This window comes from Diplotaxodon limnothrissa, linkage group LG1 (assembly GCF_057381915.1).
Source record: "Diplotaxodon limnothrissa isolate DT_005_m linkage group LG1, D_limnothrissa_male_GT1.1, whole genome shotgun sequence".
NCBI classification, from domain to species: Eukaryota; Metazoa; Chordata; class Actinopteri; order Cichliformes; family Cichlidae; genus Diplotaxodon; species Diplotaxodon limnothrissa.
The window spans coordinates 34,875,531-34,899,287 of NC_140596.1; the positions used below are offsets into that span (position 1 = coordinate 34,875,531).

The 23,757-nt window shown below is 41.7% G+C and overlaps 1 protein-coding gene across 1 annotated transcript in view; it reads right to left on the reverse strand.

Moving 5' to 3' along the window:
* The window catches only part of LOC146640102 (protein kinase C-binding protein NELL1-like), a 313,384-nt gene that overhangs the window by 73,315 nt on the left and 216,312 nt on the right, over positions 1-23,757 (reverse strand). Inside the window, exon 13 of the mRNA XM_085350021.1 lies at positions 22,516-22,641. Coding sequence (XP_085206147.1) covers positions 22,516-22,641 — 126 coding nt within the window. The remainder of the gene's footprint in view (positions 1-22,515; positions 22,642-23,757) is intronic.

Below are 23,757 nucleotides of genomic sequence, written 5' to 3' on the forward strand. Positions count from 1 at the left end.
ATTTCCTCCTTAGGTTGAGCTGTAAAGTGGAGGTGAGTGTTAACAGTGCTTGTGGTATGTGTTAGAGTTTATGTGAAGGGATATGAAAAGTAGTCGACATTGATGGCAGGAAGAGTCGCGTGATTAAAAATTCAGGGTTCTAATAGCTGTGAGCTAATGACGGTGAGAGCAACACAATCCACACTGATGGACACAGCTGCTTATTAAAGGTGTTTAATGTCTGCTGGCCAGTTTAAAATTATAAAGTGAAAGCCAACACTGACAGATAATGAGTAAGTGAAGAACTGACAAGCTGTAATAAATCCTAAAACACACTTAAAGGCTCTATTTCTGCAGCATTGGGATGGCGAGTTCGAGAAACCCTTCGACCTTTTGGGGTTATTGTGGTCCTTAAATTTCACTTTGCCTGTCTGTGCGAACAATGCTACAGGTAGCAAGGGAGGCCAAACAGATGAGAGGTTCATTCAAATGAGGCTGCGGAAAGCTAACTGTTGGTGGAAATCGTGCCAGAAATTGTGCTGAGAAAAGAAGCATGTCCCCTGGCGCGAATTCAATTTGCTGCCAATCTGATGATTGTATCAACAACAGCCAACAATAAATTGTGTATCAAAAGTATTTACATTTACAGCAAGATTTGGACTCATTGTTGCACTTCCCTGCAAATCGAAAAAAGTGATCACAGTTACCTGTTATTGACAGCATTTTTCTTTTAAATTTCTAATTTAATTATTTAACATCTCATCTGTGCTGGTTATGACGACTTTGTATTTATTCAACAATAAAACCCTGCGATCCTTTTCAACTTAACTCCTTCTGTTGCAGTCTGTGTCTAAAACAGCTGCTTCAGAAAGCCTACACAGTCTGTGCTTTGCACTTGTCGTTGCACTTACTTAAATAGAGCCTTTGCTCTTTAGATTTATTGTGCGTTTTTTTCCCCCAAAACCTCGGGGACTTCTTTGTACAAGAGTACAGAGAATAATGTCATATATATTTCTAGTGCCATTACACTGGAAAAATGTGGTTGTGGACCTTTGACTACCTTCTACTGCTATGGACTGGTACTTAAATAGTGATTTTCTAGTCTTCCCACTCAAAGTGCTTTTATACTACATTCACACAGTTTTTCTTTTTTAAAATTCTAGTCACTTCTGTGCTTTAACCCATCGTGCACACTTATACACAATCATATACATCAGGGGCAATTCTGGGGTTCAGTGTCTCACCCAAGTACACTTTAGCACGCAGACCTGGGGAGACAGGGGCTCAAACCACTGCTGCCCTCTAGCTGGGTGTGTGAACGAGCATAAACAATTTTTGTTGTACATGAAAACAACATTCCCACATCCCAGATGGTCCAATTCGTTATACAGTTGGCAATGTTTTTGGCTTTTCTGTTTCCAAAATTTCTGGCAAGGTGACCATGCTTATACCATATACAGTTAACAAGAGAACACTTGCAGTGTGTTGCTCATACCTGAGACATTTTACTGTAGTCAGAAGCAGCTCTAGTGTGGAAATAAAACCAGCAGGCAGTGGAAGCTGCTTATTTGCTGGGTCTTTTTGTCAGCAGGGGGATGAGCATGCACTGTTTTGAGGTCACAAGAGGCTATAAACCTGAACGGCTCACTCTGATCTCTGCTTTCCGAGTTATGGAGAAAGGACAGAAATGTGACCCTTTTGTGGGAAAACATTATTGTGCATAGTGTCCCCTTTTTAGAGACTCAGTATAGGGTTTTGATGGCTAATTTTCTGAGTTCATGGAACAAGAGTTCATGAAGAAATAAATGGTGGTTTGTGCAAGGTTTGGGGTCTATTTTTTAACTGGCAAGACTATTTGGGGTTTCAACAATTTTAAAGTGGAAAAATGTAGAAGGGTGCCATTAAAAAAAAATAGACAGCCAAAGGGATTTCAGCTCTCAGGTAACTTTTACCAAAGTCACAGACATTTAATAGGTTTGGACTTGGTGATTACAACTCCTATTAAACACTCCTCAAACCTTCTCTCAACAATCAGCAGCCACTTTATGCTCTGAAATTTTTAATTGTTGATGCCAACAAAGCAAAAGACCATAAAAATGCAAGCACTTGGCAACAACTTCTGACAGAACCAGTCTCATCATCTGCCGCGACCGGCTGGAGGTGAAGGAGGAGCCAGCAAGAGTAACAATAACTGTGCGAAGTTTGAACAAGACTGCTACAACTTTTGCATGGAAAGGCTCATACGTGCCGAGGTGTCAGTACCAGTTGTGTCTTACATTCCTCAAATGTTCTGTATATGCTTTGAATTTTATCATTGCACAGCTAGCCTATGTATCAGTCTTCACAAGCTTCTTCCATGTTTATTTATTTATTTTTTAATTGCAGGTATATCCTGCATGCCTCTTCACAAGTCAAGTCTATTTTCTTGTGACTCATGCATGTAACTACATGAATTGCATACTGAGCTATGAGTGCTGCCAAAAAGTGCTCGAGTGCACAGCAGGCCTCTGGATGAATGTTCTGTGTCAGATGCATGAATGACTTTTAACTGATGCTACTTTTGCTGCTGATGCTGCTTTCACTATGCAGCTGGTGTGGAGGTTTGAACCTTCTGTTTCGGCACTGCTACTTTTTTCTTGTGTCTGCCATCAAAAAGGAAAAAGATAAAGTAGTAGATAAAAGTTTTTGGCAGCAGTTCACGACTTCATAAATACACCTTGCATTGAGTTACTACACAATAGAGTTCTTTAGACGTCACTAACAAATATCACTGATTAGAAAGACGCTAAAATTCTTCACGCACAATGGAGGGATCAAATAACAGAAAAAAAGGATAACTTGAATTACTTTGGTAAAATTGCGTTCCATGTGCTCAATAAATCAACATCAAACAGTAAATGAATAACCGAATCTTGACTATCACACAGCACTCAAAATGGACATCCAAGGAAATACTTTTCATACTGGTTGTAATCAGCCTGGAAGCTCATAGTAAATGGCCTGCATTTGTATAGCGCTTTTCTAGTCCCTAAGGACCCCAAAGCGCTTTACACAACCTGTCATCCACCCATTCACGCACACATTCACACACTGGTGATGGCAAGCTACATTGTAGCCACAGCCACCCTGGGGCGCACTGACAGAGGCGAGGCTGCCGGACACTGGCGCCACCGGGCCCTCTGACCACCACCAGTAGGCAACGGGTGAAGTGTCTTGCCCAAGGACACAACGACCGAGACTGTCCAAGCCGGGGCTCGAACCGGCAACCTTCCGATTACAAGGCGAACTCCCAACTCTTGAGCCACGGTCGCCGCAGGTAGCAGGCTGTTTTCTCCTGGGAAATCGTTTTGTGCATCTACTTCTAAACCCTACCCTTTTGGACAGATTTTTGCATTGCAGAAAAAGAATCCTGACAAAAAGAAAACACAAATGAATCCACAATGTATGAGAGTTCATATGATCTCCAAAGCATTGGCTACTCTGCTACTGACTTAGAAATTTTTAAACTATTTATTAGCGATTAATTTAACTGCATTTTAATATAATTTCCAATGCTCCTATTTTGTTAAGCTAACACTGACTAATATGGGAACTGTATTTTAATGTATTGTGGCAACTCTTATTCACTGATAACCATCAGTGGTCAGTTATAGTATCAGTTACAATATACAGTATCTGTATATAGTATTTGTTATAAAAGAGTTTATTCAGTACAAGAATCTGTTCACTAATAAATGTTTCACTGGAACATCATAACACTGGTGTAGATACTTCAGTGATTCTCCAGGAGACAGCAGCTTAATATGAGCATGCTGCCCATCTATATCAGATGAATCTAATTAGTGATGATTATAGAGTGATGTGGTGTCAGATCTGGACATGCTGAGGTGAAATCCCAAAGCACTGGACTAATGATGCATAATGGCTGATCATCAGAGCCACGGACAGTGGCCGCAGCACTCACGGAGACTTCTGCACTGTCAACAGATGCTAATAGGCAGATCAGAGGCAGAGGTTATTTTCTCATTTTGATAAGAAAATAACATGTTTTTCATCAAAACTAGAGTTATTTGAACAAAAAAGTGAATGAGTCACAATGGCATGAACACTAAACATTTGCATTATTTTAAAAATCCACATGTAGAGTATTTCCTCTTACAAAGAAACAAATCTTCAGGGAGGCCTTTTTGAAAATGGAGACTGCCAAGTTAAAAACTTGGTGCAATAAACCTGAATATATCCATGATCTAAACGTTATCAGGCTCCACATAAAAAAAATAAATATCAGAAATGATTTATAAGATGATTGTGTGACTTTAAAAAGATTGAAAAGACTAAGAGCAACTGAAAATCAGTGGATGCACAGCTACAATGGTGATCAGGTAGAACAAGTTACAGGACTACAAATCACAGTTGCTGTCCGAAGGTGCTCTTTAGCACAAACCGCATGATGAAACTTTAAAAGGCCTGATGAATAAATACTGGGGGCAGATTCTTTAGTCAGTTGAGACCATGACACATTTGCTCAGCTAGGATCCATCCTGCTTACTGTCACTCTGGCCAGCACTCCAGTAAATGCATAGTCCTGACAGTGTAGGTGGGAGTATGATGAAATGGGGCAGCATAAGTACAAAAGGTGCTGGAGCGATGACATTTACAGATGGCATCATGAATGCCTGTTGGATGTACCAAAATGCTGGCTGACAAGTTGAGTCCCAATTTCGCCTTCGCAGAGAAAGAACATTCAAGCATGATAATGATCCAAAGCACACTGTCAAAATCACACAACAGTTTCTGAAAATGAAAAAAGGGAAACTATGACATGGGCAGGTCTCATGACATAAATCCAGCAAAATACCTTTGTGGTATTTTAGACCCCTCTGGCAAAAATGTCTGTGAATAATAGCAGAACATACATCTGAAATGCAGTGTTTATACAGAAGAAGGACTCACATACAGGAGACCTGGACAAGGCCGTAGATTGTTCCCAACCCATCAGCAGGACTGGTATCTGCTCCTTTGTGCAAGGAGAAACTGCTGCCAGAGATACAGAATGACCTCCCACAGGCCACTGGTTTAACCCAACCAATCAAGCATTCAGAAACATGAGATGTCCTTTAGCAGGCTTGTTCTCTGCTCACCATGCCGCCTGATTGGCATTTCCAAAAGAATACCTGAACTGGCAGGACCACCACTGGCTCTCTGTGCTTTTCACAGATGAGAGCAGGTTCACCCTGATTACGTGACAGACATGAAAGGGTCCGGAGAAGCTGTTAAGAACGTTGCACTGCCTATAACATCTTTCAACAGTGGGTCCTAGGTTCATCCTGGGGCATGGCATTGCTTTCAACACCACAAGGTTGCACCTGAGACTGCCTGGGTGCTCAGTGATGGTATGGTTCAGCTCTGATAGGAGATCCCCCAGGACACCATCCATTGTCTCGTTAGGAGCTTTACAAACTACCGATTCACATTTTAAGTTGCAACAATGAAATTTCGGTAACATGACCTAGCCTGCCGAATCATTTTTTCACTTTGATTTTTGGGGTGTCTTTAAACTTGGCTCACTGTAGGTTGATAATTTTCATTTCCATCAGACAATGTGGCATCTTTTCATTCCTAAAAATCATTACCCAGTTCACATCAGGATAGATATTCAGCATGATCTTTCCCCCCCTTATTGTGATCTCATTGTGTTTTCTAAGTGTTCCAATACTTTCTTTTTTTCTTAGCAGTTTATATACACGATGAGCCACGTTCTTACTTCAAGACTGAGTGGGCACTGTTCTGCTGCTATGATCTCCAGCATCAAAGACCTTAGACACACTCAGTTGTAATTAGTGTTCACGGTGAAGTGAAAGCCCACAGGCCCTGCTCAAAAAGCTCAACAAATTGACTAAAATTAAGGCTGGCAAACTGTAAGCAAACTAGATCAGGCATAATGTCATTGAGGATATAGTGTGCAGCACAGTTTTACCATATTTTCAAGATTTAAAGATGATTTTGTCACTTTGATAATCAGGTGAGAAGTTTTTCAAATTGTTTTTCTTTTTTGCATTTTATATATTTAGTCTTTATGCTTCAAGCTCGGGTCCTGCGCCAAACCCATGCTTCTGCACAGAGATCTCGGATGTTGTTCCTGGGATCTGCTGGAGACACTCACCTACCTTGGACCACTGTCCTAGTGTCCTATCTAAAAGTGTGCCTTCACCCTCCACATCTTCTCAAGCTCTCAATTCAATTCAATTCAATTCAATTTTATTTATACAAATCACAACAGTTCCCTCAAGGTGCTTTATATTGTAAGGTAGACCCTACAACAGGGGTAGGCAACGCCAGGCCTCGAGTGCCGATGTCCTGCAGGTTTTAGATTTCACCCTGTGTCAACACACCTGAATCAAATGATTAGTCCATTACCAGAGGAGGTCATTTAGCCATTTGAATCAGCTGTGTTTGATCAAGGACACATCTAAAACCTGCAGGACACCGGCACTCGAGGCCTGGCGTTGCCTACCCCTGCCCTACAATAATACATACAGAGAAAAACCCAACCCAACCCAACCCAATCATATGACCCCCTATGAGCAGGCACTTTGGTGACAGTGGGAAGGCAAAAACTCCCTTTTAACCGGAAGAAACCTCTGGCAGAACCAGGCTCAGGGAGAGGCGGCCATCTGCAGCGACTGGTTGGGGTGAGAGAAGGACAACAGAACAACAGACATGGTGTGGAAGAGAGCCCTTGGTAGTTCTCGATCTTCTCATGTGCCTTCTTCCTGATGTTGCTATCACTTGTAAATCTACATCTGTCATTTTCCTCTGCTTGTACGCCACTACTATGTCCGGTTGGTTAGCCATCACCAGTTTGCTCGTCTATATCTGGAAGTCCGACAGAATCTTAGCTTGGTCATTATCAACCACCTGAGGAGGCGTGTTTAGGATACCAGCCACTTCTTCTCTCCGGCAGACAATGTCAATAGCAGCTGGATGGTGTAGTGGTAACACTACCCTTTGGTGGTGACCAGGGTGTCTGTATCCAGAAAGGGTGCCTAGGCTAGTAAAACTAACACCTCGTGATTCACTTTTACTTTACATAATAAATTTCTAAAACATGTCCTCATCTCTTAAGCTTCACTCGACACCTCGTTCAGTAATGTCACGCTGAACACTTCAGTAATGTGAAATTTAATGACCAGTGACAGGCCCATAAAACAGACCAGAGCATGGCAGAAATTTCAAGGGTTTTTTCATCTTTTTTTTCCTGGCAACACAAAGTCATCAAGCTCACTTTCCGCCTCAGCCTTGCTGCTCACCTTGACAAGATTCGAACTCAGCAGAGATCTGTTCCATGTCACAGGGGGAGAAATATTGACTGCCTGTCATAGCATTTAGCTTTGAAGGACATGGATTCCCTAAAATATGTTGCAGAAAATTCCCCACTTGTCTGTGGTATTCTACCTAGAGTTCAAGAGGCAGTTTACTTTTTAATTACAACTTTTGATACTGCATGCAAGTCATATGTTTTTTTAGATTTCTTGGACTATTACTATTGTTATATTAAATGAAGCAGTTTGTGCAGTTTGTGCACCGTTCCCCTGCTTGGCCTTCAACAGGTTGGGAAATGATGCACAAATAATATTCTTTTTCCATAACTTGTTTATATTTAAATCTTTTTTTCCAATTCCATTATGCATTACATTCCAGTATAAGACCGGTAATGCATTAGTAGTCCCGATCACTTATGTATTGCAGTATATTACAGTAATGGAAGTTGTACAACCTCTATCCCATTTTCTTTTCTGTCTGTCCTTGTTTCTTTCTCTTGTCTCTTTTCTTATTTTCTCTTGAGGCCAGGTCACTGTTCCCATGCTCTCAAACACAATCAGTATCAAAGTCACTAGTCCATTGACCCCCTCTAATAAACAGGCACCCTCCTTAGGGTCTAAGAGCTGTTTTTCCTTTAGAGGAGGCATGCAGTGGATCAGTTCCCCGTGTGTCTGGTCTAAAGTTATTAAAAACTGCACAACTGTTCTAAAAATCTAGAAAGAAATCATAGTGTATATTATAGTATACACTACACTGGAAACAAATGGTACACCTAAAACACGGCTGCGCAGCCATGGAAACACCACCAAGCTCCTGGCACACAGTTTTTGTGCAGATGTTAATTTCAGAGGTCGTTTGGAACTTTTATCCATTATGCAATGGGACTGAAAAGACCGAATTTAAAGATCAAGAGGTCTGTCCCAGTACTCCCACGTCCATATAGTGTGTCTTCCCCCCCAAATAAAATACACCACTGGTACTTCACTATAATTAATGGGGCTTTAATTTTATTTTCACATCATATAATGTGTTATGCACCTAAGTTGCATTTGCGTGCAATTATTGACCTCTTAGTTTAAAACATAAGTGCTTCACATCATGCTGGATATAGTATGTTTGTGTGCACAATGCACCTGACCGCACAGTTTAAATCCTTTCTGTGCAATAGCAGCAGCTCATAATTGAAATACAACTCCTTTGATACCCAATGAATTACACAGCTAAAGGCAATAAAGACATTCAGGTTGCAATTCACATTAATGAAAGCATGTTCCATTAATGTGCTCTGTCAGTAAACATCCCTCCCATGCATAGTCACAGTCACATATTATTTTACGCAGCTCGGTCTGTATTCAGCCAAGGGAACAGGAAGACAATGCATCAAAGAAGAAGAGACAGTCTTGAGAAAAGGAGCATAACATGATTACAGACATCACTTTGGATGGTTGTACAGTCTGGTGATGAGCAAGAAGAAACGCTCCTTACATTGAACCTTCACAGCGAAGCTAAATATAAACACCAGCTTTCTCAGAGGGAATTACAAATGGATGAAAGTGAGGAGTAAGGGAAACTTTTCTGGCCCCTTCCCTGCTTTCCCAAACTGCGTTTGATGGGCTTATTAAATTGGCTGGTGCCTGGCCAGTTTAACAGCATGACCCCTATTTTTGAACGTTTAATATATACAGGGAGAGTTGCCAAGGTTTTCAGGCTCGTCACACCTGGGCTGCACAATCATTAGATGTATAATTGGAATTCGATTTGATTAAATTTTCATTAAACATGTAATGCATCTTGGGGGGGGGGATACAGCCTTTTTCATTGCTGGTTTTAGAAGAATATATGTGGCAACTGATGCATGAAATTAATGGCAGCTTCTTTTGGTCAGCCATACAGCAACAACTGCGCAGATTATGAACAGCAGGATTAAAAAAACAAAAAAAAACAAGTATTGATTATTAGAGTGCAGATGAGGACAGAAGAGAAATATACGTCTTCATCAGCATGCTGCTTAGCTGATGAAGCTTTTTTTTTTTTAATGTTATTTAAGTTAATAATGTAAAAATAGCACCACTTTTTATAAGATGAAGGAACAATAGGCAGACTAATGATATTGGTGTGATTTTTTAAAAACATACTTATATTAAAAAACTGATAAAAATGTAACAATTTCAAGCTTGAAATCTTTCAAGACTGGAGATTTCTGTAAAGTGGAAATATTATAGTGCTTGCAAGGTCTGCCCTGATTGTTTTAATGTCATTCCAGGCACAGCTTATGCTTCTCAGAGCTGTCATTAGTCGAGATAAATGTTTTCAGATGAGAACAAACAACAAAAATTCATTTAATTTAAACAACAATATAATTTTTAACATAAAAAACATTGTTGCAGCTGAATTTTACTTGTAGTCCTTTTTAAAAAAAACAAAACAAACAAAACCCTTGAGTTATTGGATCTGCCATTATTTACCTCATAGAAGCTAATGTAAATAAATTTATTGCAACTAACACACTAACCAACCAACCTGATAACATCAAGTTCTCTACTGGCATAAGAGCGCACTCTTCTAAAAACTTTAACTTAAATCCAGCTTCACAGAAACTTTTAAATCTTTGTCAGTTTTTGAGAGCAGGGCTCAATGGTGTACATTGGCCTTTATACATGTACTGTTTCATGTCCACTGCGAGCCTTATCAGCACCTACTTAATGCAGAAAGCAAATCATCTAACACCCAGACATTATAAGTGCAAGTATAACATAATTATAAAGTGGTAAATCATAACATCCTTGTACTAGCAAAACATTTGAGCTCTTGTTCACTTGTGAAGTTAGAACAAATTACCTTAACTATACTCGGTTTTGTTGTTGTGTTTGATTCCATTAGTGCAGCTGGGGTAACAAAGGGATTAGCAGTCATCCATGTTACCAGGACAGAAACAAACCATACGGACTATAATAACCAAAGCAGCCAATCTGTAGCCTAGAAGTGTCACTAGGAACATTTTGTTTGACTGCAATTAGCATGTTTGTGCTCACATTAACCAGCATACAAAAGCAAAGAATGAGCGTGCTGAGAGCTCACAATCAGAGGTGCCCTGAAGGAAAAAAAAAAGACACCACACTCACTTTCTAACTACCTATTTGGTGTTCTAATTACAGCAGGAAAGCCCCTGTTAGCTTAGCACTGAAAGAACATGAAAGTTACTAAAAAGCATAACAGAGACTACAAACAAGGCAACACAGGGACATGGTCAAAGGAATGCCTAGGGTCAGTGATGTTTGTTTATTCATTTTTTTGCAAACTTAAAACTTGTATGGTGATATAATACATGGCGGACACAAGTTAAGACTTTGTGTGTATTTGTGTGTGTAAATATATGCTCACTGGCCACAGTTGAACAGGTACACCCGTTTAACTGACTGTTAATGCAAATATCTAAAGAGCCAGTCATAGAAAGTTCAAGGTGAGCATCATAATGGAGAAGGAAGGTCATTAAAGTGATTTTTATTGTGGCATGGTTGTTAGTGCCAGATGGGTTGGACTCACATACTGATCTATTGGAACTTTCTGACATTACCATCTCTGGGGTTTACAGAGAATGGTATGAAAAAAAAATACATCATCCTCTGCGGACCTGCTCTCTCAGTAAAAATGTTTGTTCATGTAAGAGGTCAGGTCAAGCTGGGAATAGGAAGGCACAGGTAACAACCACTCATTATGACTAAAGTATACACAAGAACATCTCTGAATGCACAACACTGGACAACAGGATTGGAAAAAACATAGTCTGGTCTGATGAGAATTTCTGCTGTGTCATTTGGATGCCAGGGGCAGAATTTGACATAACGAGAAAGCACGAATGGTTCAGGCGGCTGATGGTGCAGTGGTGTGGGGAATATTCTCTTGACGCGCTGAGCATACCACAGTCTACCTGAGATCATATCCATCCCATGGCCTTAATGTACCCGTCTTCCGATGACTGCGTTCACGAGTATAACACACCATGTCTTTAAGCTCACATCCTCTCAAACTGGTTTCCTGAACATGGGAATGGGTACACTGTACTCAAACAACATCCAAAGTCACCAGATATCAATCCAATAGAGCATCTTTAGGAACTGGAAGTTCACAGCATGGATGTGCAGCCAAGAAATCTGAAGCAACTCCATGATGCTATGCCGTGTCAAGTCAATACTGAAAAAAATCTGTGACGAATGTTTCCAGCACCTTGTTGACAGGAAAAATTAAAGCAGTTTTTTAGGCAAACTTAGTATGTAGGGGCTGGTGAGTGTAAGTACCATGTTACAGCACAGAAACACTGCATACGATCCATGCAAGCAAGTGGGTTAGTGCGGGTACAGCACCTTTTTTTTAAAACATATGGTTTGACTGACAAGTGATCCCTAAGGTGTGGAGTGTGAACACCAGTGATAATGACAACATTATTTTACAAATCATGCACATATAATCCCTCCTACATCAAATGCCCTTTAAATAGGGACACCAGATGTTATTTTGAACATTCAGGCAGCAGGTAAACATCCCAGACTGCTTTAGGCTGAATACAAACTTCGAGAGGGGAAAGTACAGAAGCCTCACACTTTCTGCCACCTCTCTTTCTCCCTCCATTCTTCCAGTGTTTCTGCAGAGCTGCTTGCTTACTTCTATAGAGGTGAAATCAAGTGGAACCACAATTACCTTGGCCTCCTATTGTTTATATGGTGCTGTTTTCACAAAGGACAATCCCCTCCACCAAGCAGGAGAGAGACAGTTGAGAAAAACGAAAGCAAAAGATTATACATGTTGTGTAAGGGAACTATAGCCAGTGTTCCTCCAAGGAAGGAGCTGCTCATATTGTAATACTAAGGGTGGGGCCTGGAGTAAAGTAAGCTTGTGGTCTGTGGGTGGAAGAAGTTGATTGATGCATCATGTCTGTTGAGACACATGTGATACATCCATGAACTCTGTCCAGAAGCAATGGTAGGAAGAAGCAAACAAACAAACATGCAAGAGTGAAGGACATTTTTCATTTGCAGTCCCTCTCTGCCTCATTTCTGCTTGGAAAGTACCGTAATTGTCGGGCTATAAGCCGCTACTTTTTGCACAAGCTTTGAACCCTGCGGCTTTTAGTCAGGTGCGGCTTTTCTATAGATTGTCCATGATTTTTGTGATATCGTAAGACGATTTGTTTTGTTTGTTCCGCTGTTGTACGGCACTACGTTGCCTGGCGGAAGGATCGGGGTTCAAGAGTGGTATGTTGGTCACATGTCCATCCGCCAGGCAACATAGTGCCGTACAAGTAGCGCGAAAAACAAACTTCAAAGTAGCGCTATGCGTTCAGCGGGAGTCGTGGATGACGAGCGGCGATAAACTTGCGAAAAGCAAGTTGTGCTCAACTCTACCGGTGGATTCTGACAGCGTGGAAAAGTGTGCAAACATCCACGATCACCAACGGATTTCGAAGGGCTGGACTGCTGCATGATGAAGAGGAGGACACCGCCACGGCCCTTCAGAGGGTGTTCGACTCTGACACTGACAATGACAATGAGGATTATCTTTGGTTTTGAAAGTGACAACGAAGGAAAGAAGCTGAGAGTGGATGACGAAGCCATCCTGAGCCTGTTCGTTTCCGACACTGGAGAAGAGGACTTTGGTGGTTTTAGTGCGCAGGAAGATGGTGGTGAATGACTGACTTTTCTTCTTGTTAAAGCCGTGTCACTGCACCTGAGCCTAAAAGGTAGTCTGAATCTATTTTTCTGGTGTGCTGTAGGTTACTGTTATGTACTACATTTGTTACTCATTTATGAAGCACAGCACATGTGCAAATATGTACCCATAACTTGATTTTCAAAATATTAATAAAAGGGGTGTGTCTCCAAACAGCCATCTCTTTCCTGACAATTCGCTTTGTGCATATTCTCTTACATATGATAAGTCAATATTGAAACACCTGCGGCATTTGGTCAGGTGCGGCTAATGTATGTACAAAACAGGATTTTCCCCTGATTTTAGCTTGTGCGGCTAATATTCAGGTGCGCTTTGTAGTCCGGGAAATACGGTATATCTGGTAATTCCTTTTAGCATTTGTTTATTTTTTAATTCTTTCACCTTCCTGAGAGCTTGACAGCATCTGTAATTAACAGCTCAGTCACACTAGAGTAAAAACAGCAATGCAATCTCATTGTAACTACAAAAAAAATTCATGGATGCAACAACCGCTGGGCAACCACTTGCAACTGTGAGGTGACTGCATGACCTGCATGACTGGTGACTTGCATGACTCGTGTTTCCAAACTTGGACTGGAATCACTTTCAGACAGATTGGAGAAGAACTACGGTTCCCAAGTAGCTAAACTGCCATCCTGCATCAACTACGCCATTACTTAAGGGCGATTGTGGCTCAAGAGTTGGGAGGTTGCCTTGTAATTGGAAGGTTGCCGGTTGCCTACTGGTGGTACTCAGAGGGCCCGGTGGCGCCAGTGTCCGGCAGCTTCACCTCTGTCAGTGCGCCCCAGGGTGGCTGTGGCTACAATGTAGCTTGCCATCACCAGTGTGTGGATGACTGGATGTGTAAAGCGCTTAGGGGTCCTTAGGGACTAGTAAAGCGCTATACAAATACAGGCCATTTACCATTTTTACTTGCAGAGGGATTTTCCTGAGCGACTTCCTCGCTAGCCAGACTGCATGGTGGTCCTCAATATAATTCAGCTGCTTCTTAAAAAGGAACACATCCACAAACTCCACCAAGCAACTGGTTAAAGCATTTGGCGATTTATTTTAGTGATGGGACGTTCTGTATCGAGGCTTCGGAGCGTGTGTCGAGTAATGGAGGGGGCGTTTCCGCGAAGCGCGTATCGAGGCTTGCTTCATTTATGGGAGGAGCTGAAAATGATGACGTCCGAAGCCTCGCTGCCCGGCTGTACCACGTGACTGGTTCATGAAGTGGTTCGAACTTTGCCGCGAGATATGACAGCGATATAAAGCCCTCAGACTTCATTCAAAAATGTGGGTGTTTGATGGAGAGTTGCGGTTAGTGAGAGTTTGGAGACCGTATGGAGGTTTATGAGAGTGAGGAAAGTCAGGAGAGAATGGAGCCAGCTAAGAAGAGGAGGATGTCCTCCCCTGTGTGGGAACATTTTGATCTTATTCCTCCCAACAAGGTATGTAAATTTCTACAGAAGATGTATTTTCATGATACTGATGGTGCAATACAATTTATGTTGAGCTGTCTTGACTTTTGTACAAGGTGAAGTGTTTGCTATGTGCCAGGGAGCTGGGATATAACAGCAACACCTCATCCATGCTTAGGCACTACAGAGCTTTGCATGAGAATAAGGGGGACACCGATCGTGGAGCAAGACCAGGTGAGCCATCAAATGCAATGATAATATAGGATGCAGTAATGTTACTAAATGATATAACAATATTATACAACTGTTATAAGTTACGTGTGTGATATTTATATTTGTGCTTTGTCTTTATTGTCTTTCCTCAGGAGAACAATCTCAAATAGATGAAGACCTGGTCAGCATGGTGATTGAGGACTCCCAGCCATTTAGCATTGTGGAGGACAAAGGATTCAAAAGATTTGTTAAATCATTAAATCCTAGCTATGTTCTCCCCACTAAAAAGGTCATAAAAGCAGTGAAAATTTAGTTTTTACAGAATAAAATGTGAACAGGCAGGACTGAGGCTCAAAGCCTCAGTGTGTAGCTGTCCATACCTCAACGTTACAAAAGCACAACCACTGTCCACACCCCAACCACACCTCACCTCACAGTAAATGATCATTTCCATTTCAAGCATTTCCAAATAATCATTTCCCATACTGCCACTATAAATATACACAGTATACTGCCATCACTACAATATACATGTTTTACACACTCCTTTTGTTGTTGACATTTACAGGCTGTGTGCAAAATGCCACACTCTTCAAATTCATGCCAGCTATTATTTTTACGTCCAGTAGGTGTCCTGCTAGAGCAAATGAAGCTTCATGAAGCTTCGCGTTGGGGTGAACCAATTGGATGAAAAGCTTCAGTGCTTCATGGGGCTTCATCTGCCCATCACTAATTTATTTATCTGCAAATATTTGAAATAATATTTGAAAAGGAGAAACGTATAAATGGTGAAACACTGCCTCCTGTTAGGTGGCGGCTGCATGCAAACAGGAATAGGACCCAAGATGCAGACTCCAAAGACAAACTTAAACCAAAACAGCTTTAATGCTGAACTCAAACATAACATAACTAGAAAAAGGTCAAAAATAAACTAACACCGGCAGATTGACAAAACACACAGCAAAATAAACGGTAGATCGCGACACGGACACAGAGAAACACAGGGCTTAAATACACAGAAGGAGCAATCAGGGAATGAATAACAGGAGGGAAACACAGCTGGGGCAAATCAGAACTGACGAGACAAAAGGAAGCGTAAACTGAACACACTGAGATAAGACAGAGACCTTCAAAGTAAAACAGGAAACACATAACACAGACTCACATGCAGGCACTACAGAGGGAACAGAGACGTGGGACCAGGGCAGACACAAACACTGACTGAACACGGGGATATAGGAACTAAGGATACACAGAGACGCGAACTAGACAAGGGGATACAGGTGATAGGGGAGACAGAGCAACTAAAGAAGACAGAGACATAAACCATAAGACAGAACTCAAAGAAACCAAAGACTAAAAAGTATAAATAATATAATAAACTCAAATACCCTGGGTCAACGACCCAGGCATCCTAACAGCCTCCATTATATTTAATAATTGAAGTTCCACAACTGCAAAGATTGAAGCTAATTTGCAGTTTACTGAAAAGCTTGGGTTCACTTTCTCCATGCTAATTGCCTGATAGAATAAAAGACAAGAAAAAAACTGGTTTCCAGTTTTGTGTCTCCTCCTCAATGCAGTTGCAGCAATATCATTACCAAAAACCTTTTAAGATCTAGACACAATGCAGAATAACAATACAGATTCCAGCACAAGCAACCAATTACACAAGCTAAAGTGCAATCACATTAACATTGTGAAATATGAGCAGTCACCACCTTAAGCTGTGAACGCTAACTCTGTTTTACATCCATGCACAAGATCTGACACCCCCGGGGAGAAGCTGAAGGAAAAGCAGGAAGGTTGAAAAGGGAGACAGCGAGACGATTTATCTCTCCCAGCAGATGCAGAGAGTGCTCCTTGGGCTCCCAGTCAGCTGCCAGGACAGTTTACAAGCTGCAAAATGGATTGATTGTCCATGGATCCTTGTCCCTGCGTTGCTGCCAACTGCGAGCTAATTAAAGAACACTTTCTCTGGAGGAACACTGAGCAGCAACCAAGCACATTCTATTTACTCTTAAGAAAACATGCTGCCCTAAACAAAAGGATCAATCTGTAGCCTGCAAGACACAAGTTACTACAATGATTTCTTTTTTACTTTGAAATCATGAATAAATATACATCTTTAAAACACATAGCAATAGGAAAAACATTCGAGCAAACAGGGATGACACCCATTACCTCGGTATTGTCAGTCTGCCTTTGCAAGTGCATGCAAAATGCACAGGGCAATCTGTAACCTACCTAATGGAAAGAGAGGAACGTTTTAAACAAGCTATGCTAGACCAGTAGTCAGTGCAATGTATACTGTAAAACAGCTTTAAATCTACAGATCTACATTTAAATGGAGCATTTGTGCTGTTAAAAGTGGGCATATATTTTGCTGAAGCTGCTTCCGTACTTTGTCCTGACATATACCTCTGAGAAGGTCGGGGAACAATGCTGTTATATGTTTGTTCATTTTAATCAAAAATATCTAGGGTAGAAAAGCCATTAAATGAATAAATGGCAGCAATCAGCCATTCTTATTCCATCACACGCTGAACTTTAAAGCTTTAAAAAGACAACTGCTGAGGCATTTATCAGTTTGCATTCACTTCTGTGTATGCTTTAATTTCAGATAATGAAGTAAAAGTTTCAGCAGGACAGTTGCAAAGCAGCAGTGCCTGGTGGCTGATGGACACCAACATGCTTTTTTTTTTTAAATGCATGTGAATCATTAGACCAGCAGCATGAGTCAGTGTGAAAGCTGCAGCAAATATTAAGAGCTACTGACACACATGGGAATCATAGTATTATCTGGACCCAATTACGAGAATCACTCATTCATTTTTATTGTGTACTCTCCTCAAGAGTAAAATGTAAACAAGCGCCTTGACTAGGAGAGAGAGAAATCGAGCTGTGTCAATGTCCATGTCCAACTGGTAGATGGACATTGTCCTTTTCATTATATATATTTACCTGACAGCTACAGACCATTCCATTTTAGTCCTGCTTGACTTATCTGCAGCCTTCGATACTAATGATCATGCTACTTGTATTAACAAACAAAACTGGGTTGGCATCACTGGTAGTGCTCACAAATGATTTTCTTCTACTTATCAAACAGACACTTCAGAATTCATATTAATCAGCGTATGTCCTCATCTGCACTGCTAGTATGTGGAGTCCCCCAGGGCTCAGTCCTTGGACCAATTCCGTTTTCTTTATATGCACCTATGGAATCTCCTACCTATGCAGATGATAAACATTTATAGTTTGGCAGCCTCTCCTGCCTCAAAGAATGTATTCAAAATGCATTCATCTCAATTCCTGTTAAACTGAGGTTCTAGTGCTTGGCCCAGACAATTTCTCTGAGGTTAGTGATGTAATCATCACTCCCCTGACCAATAACATGAACCTTGGTATCTGTTAAAAACCTTGGCATCATCTTTGACCAACACCTGAATTTTGAAAACCAAAGGTCACACAGTCTTGTTTCCTTCATCTCAGAAATATTGTAAAAATCAAACCTTTACTGTCATTCAATCACCTTGAACTTTTTGTTCACACTTTAATTTTCTCCTTGATTATAATAATTCAATTTTCACGTGTGTCTCTCAGTCCTCCATAGCTCGTCTCCAATTAGCAGCCTTGCTGCTGCATTCTGCACTAACAAAAACTAGCAGGCGGTCACATATTATACCTATCCTTGCAATCCTTCACTGGCTTGCAGTGAAATTTAGGATCCACTTTAAAATTCTGCTATTAACATATAAAGCTCTACATGGACAGGCCCCTGCTTATATAACAGAGATTCTAAGACCTTTTCAGTGTAGCCGGCCTTTCCCATCGTCTAAACAGTGTCTCCTAAATGTCATTCGCTTTGATTTTAAAACCAGAGATCATGCTTTTGAGGTTGTTGCGCCCAAACTGCGGAACAGCTTTCCTCAGTGAATCGGTTTGGCTCACTCTGTTATTTCTTTTAAATGACAGCAGAAAACTCATTTTTATAGGTTAGCATTTCCTTAATCTCCCCCCCTTCATTTTTGGCCATAGTTTGCAACAACTTGTTGGAATTCGTGTCTGCCAGCATGGCTGATTATGTGTCTGTTTATGTGCCTGTATGTTTGAACATATACACATATCTTAAATGTGTGGCTTTTATTTGAACTGTGAAGCACTGAACTCTGTTTTGAAAAGTGCTTTACAAATAAAACTATAAAATAAAGTAATACAATTATAGTTATTATCTGTTGTAGATTTATATTTCATGATTTCATGATTTTTCTGTTTATGGTTAGGAAAGAAGCTTTAACCTTTTTACCGTTATGCATAAAATAACATTATATGAATAATCTGGGACATTTTAATTCGTGGATCTCTTTCCGGGAGAACTAAATTCAACAGATGTTACAGAGTCACGAGTACAGTCTGAGTCACCGTCATTTATTTTTGTGTGTTGCTCTTTACTGTATCTTTGCAGCAGACAGACCTGAAAAGGTGGTGAAACAGCAGATCAGACAGCTAGCTGCTTAGTTCAATATCCAGATTGGCAGCATAAACCCCTTGAAATATGGTATGTATTTTAACCATAGTCTATATACTAAATATAGACTGTGACAGCGACCCATTTTTTTTAACTTGACAATGTGAAGCCTCAGCATTAATCTCACCACCACGTTAGTCTTTTGGATCCTGAGGCATGAAATTTAGATGAACAGGTGGATTTCTAAATTATCAGCTAATACTAACAAGCTTGGTTTGTAAGCGGCATTCTGCATGGTTCCAATGACACACTCATATCGGTTATTTAGTGGAAGCTGTGGAAGACCTCCTGTGTGGTACCGGTACCAAAGACCTCCCATCCCAAGGACCTCAGCAGCTACAGGCCGGTAGCCCTGACATCGCATCTGATGAAGACCCTCGAGAGGTTGGTTCTAAACCATCTGCGCCCCCTGGTGAGGTCTTCATTGGATCCACTGCAGTTTGCTTACCAGCCTGGCATTGGGGTGGAGGACGCCATCATCTACCTCCTTCACCGAGCTCTGACTCATCTGGAGAAGCCTGGAAGCACTGTGAGGATCATGTTCTTTTCTCTAGTGCTTTCAACACCATCCAGCCACAACTTCTGAGAGACAAGCTGGAGCTATCGGGAGTGGACCACCCCATGTCCCAGTGGATACTGGACTACCTCACAGAAAACAGTATATGAGGTCACAGGGCTGTGTCTCTGATACGCTGGTCTGCAGTACGGGGGCCCCACAGGGAACTATGCTGGCACCGTTCCTCTTCACCCTCTACACTGCAGACTTCTCCATCAACTCCCCACGCTGCCACCTACAGAAGTTCTCTGACGACTCTGCCATAGTCGGCCTCATCACAGGTGAGGACGACTCAGAGTACAGACAGTGGACTCTGGACTTTGTTGACTGGTGTCAGCAGAACCACCTGCTGATCAACGCCGGGAAAACGAAGTTGATGGTGGACCTCCGGAGACGCAGACCCACCACACTGACACCGGTGAACATCCATGGAGTGGACATTGAGATAGTGGACTCTTATAGGTACCTGGGTGTTCACCTGAATAATAAGCTAGACTGGAGCCACAACACTGATACTCTGTACAGGAAGGGCCAGAGCAGACTCTACCTACTGAGGCGGCTGAGGTCATTTGGAGTCCAGGGAGCACTTTTAAAGACCTTCCATGACTCTGTGGTGGCCAGTAGCAGTTTTAGATACGGGCGACATGGGCGGTTGCCCGGGGCGGCATCGTGGTGGGGGGTGGCATCACGGGCATCGGCAAAACAAAAAAAAAATGCTCGTACTTATGCTGCCCCAACGTCAGCCAGCGCATATTAGGAATGGCATAGGCTCCGATCGGTTTTCTATTGCCCATTTGCTGGGAGTAAGGGCGCCCTTCGTTTGCGAGGTGCGCCTGCTGCTTGCGGCGCAGAGAGGAGAGGGCGGGGCGGCGGGGGATTCTCTGATCGGCTGGAGCAGCATCTAATAACCAACTCGCAAAGCAAAGCAAAACAAAATAAAAACAAACCAACAAACACGAAAACACGAGACATTATAATACAGACTTATAATTTGCACCGATGTATTTTTGAAATTCTATACACGAAAAGTGAGCGTGAGAGCCCTCGGCGCGCCTGCTTGCTGCTGAAGTCAAAGTAAACTTTATTGTCATCTCCGCTACAGTCCAGTATATAGAGAGACGAGACGTGCTGCTTCCAAATAGAGCCCTGGACCCATTGCAGGTGGTGGGAGACAGAAGGACTCTGGCCAAAATAACATCTCTGATGGACACAGTCTCCCACCCCATGCATGTAGATGTTGCTGAACTGCAGAGCTCCTTCAGTGACAGACTGCTGCATTCTAGATGCACGAAGGAGCGTTTCCGCAGGTCCTTCTTCCCTGCAGCTGTCAAACTGTACAATCAGAACTGCTCCCAACAAACATAGATGTTTACATCTGCGCTGTAACTGCAATAAGTTAATTAACCGATTCGCACTACAACCTGGTTTGCCTCTTATCTGTAGTTATTTTTATTTAATTTAATAACTGTACAGTACTCTGTATATAGTAACCATTGTCCTTAATGTAAATATGTAACAAAAATTGTGTATGTTTCTGTTCTGTGTCCTGTGTACGCTTTGTTTGTATATGTGTCTTTTTGGCTGCTGTTACAACCAAATTTCCCCTTGTGGGACAATTAAAGGATTAAAGGATTATTCTTAGTCCAGAGTAACATGCTAGTTAAATGCCAGAATTTCCATCACTTTTTGGGATTGGCCAAATTAAACAGCAGGTCATATTATTTGTCATATAATTTAACTTCCCAGAAAGGAACACGCAGCACAGACACAGAATAGATGCAGTTCAGTGAGTCCAATTACCAGAGGTGAGGCCTAGCAGGCAACACTCAGCTGTCTGTGTCGGGACATCTGCCAATCAAAGTGACATCCAACTAGATGGTGAGGAATTTATGGATGAATTAGAAAAACAAAACAAAACAACTAAACATCCCCACTGTTGTTGTTATAAACTGGGAAACTATCCACAGAGGATAGTCTGTACTGGGCTGTAAACATGCTTTTTATAATGGTGCATTTTAGCACAGGAGTGTATGGGACTCTACTCATTAGGTAAACCTAGCATACCACAAGTCAGCCAGTATTACAGCCAGGGGTAGGTACTGGGGTGGGTGAAAATGATTAGCAGTGAGTGTATTAGCATACATACGGATTTGCATTAAATACAATATCTAGTTAAGACTGAAAGTAAGGCGTATCTTGAGAGATATATATTTGCATATATCTGGTCGTAAAGAACTGCACCGAATACTATCAGGATGATCAGTTATCCATAAGTTGCTGACACTGTAAACCAAAATGGCTGCCTGCTTGTGGTGCTAAGAGAAAGTTGCATGATTAGGGGAATTTCCTGGCTCCATCCTCTGGTTACTTAGAATCCCTGTGCAAACCTTTAGGGCAATCTATCCAAATTTTCAATTAACAAAGCCAACAGACCACACAACATTGCCACAGATCCCATTGGCAAGACTGCAATAAATGAAAGAAAGTAGTCATAACCACTTACAACTTGCTATTTGCTACAGGTCAGGTGATTTTTTTTCTTTTATCTCACAAGCCAAAGGAAAACTGTCAGCTAGCTCCACTGCCATCGCACATTACACCCTGGATAACTCTTGTTTGATCCGTGCTCAACAAGTCAATTGCAAAGATGCTTTAATTTCTAAAACAAAAAACTTTCCTTATAACTCAGAAATTATGAAGTCATTAAACACCGGTACACTACTGGTCAGTTTTGATGACAGTCCTTAATGTGAGTCAGTGACATATTTCCATGCATGCAGACGCACCGGTGCAAGAGTACTCGTCCACTCTGGTGAAGCCTGGTAGACAGTCACAGCGATGGCTGCCGGGCAGGTTGACGCACACCGTGTTGGACTGGCAGTAGTGCATCTGCGTCGCGCACTCATCAATATCTGAGGACAAAGAGAGAATATGCAGTGGGTTAATAATTCTTTAGGCTTCTTTAAAGACACACCTACTCCTTTGGAACTAACAAGTAAATTGCTTTTAATCACCTCCCAAAGGAAAGGTGTCTGAGCCCCATCTTGATGCACAAGTTATTAATTAGAGTTTTGCACAACCAAAACTGCACCCACCGAAAAACCTCAGACAAACAAAGACGCTTAAATTTAAGTACTGCTTGTATGGTTTAAATGGAACGGTCATGCCCAGTACAATGGAGAGAGAGAGAGCATGACAACTGACTGTGAATCGAGCACACCAGAAGCAATCTCAACAAGGAGGAGAAAGGAAAGGAAAAGGCTGATGAGATAAGGACATATCAACTGAAGAGGACAGAGGAGAGCAGGGAGTACAGCATCTTTGCTGACATCTATTATGTGGAGCTAATATCATGATATATTACGTCTTCTCTTCACACACACAGGCTCTCTCCTCCTAATGTAGCTTGAAAGACATCGTATGAGCACTAAAACATGGAGCTCGGGGAAGCATTAGCAGAGCTGGATGACTGCTGATGAAATGGGATTGGAAACACACAAGGGAGGCGTTATGCAGAAGGGAGCCCTAAATTTGCGCGCGTGCGTTTGTACAGTGCCGAGTATTTATGCGGATGTGAGCAGAAGAGAACCGGTTTCCCGAGGCTAACAGGCCTTTCCACCACTTAAGGGAAGGAGAGCGTGAGGACAGCATTTCCATATCCTCTCCTTGGATAAATACATTCCAGCCTCGAGGTGTTCAGCTCACTCTTTCCCCTTACAATAGAATGAATGCGTATGAAGTATGTAATTGCCTTACATGCAACACCCATAAGGTTTTTTTCTCGGTGAGTTTCATCCTTGGAGAGTGCACAGTAGGAGTGTTAAATTCCACAAAGAGAGGCCGATCATGTATTCAGGCATATAAAGGCTCGCCGGCCTTCGGTGTTAAAAAAAAGCATTGATCTCCTGCATCAAAAACATGGAACTTATTTGAGCGACAGCACCCGAATCTAATTTTCATCTTGTCCTGAAGCACTGCTCCGCCTAAAAAGCTTACTCATTTGATTAACCTTTATTGGCAAAAGGTGC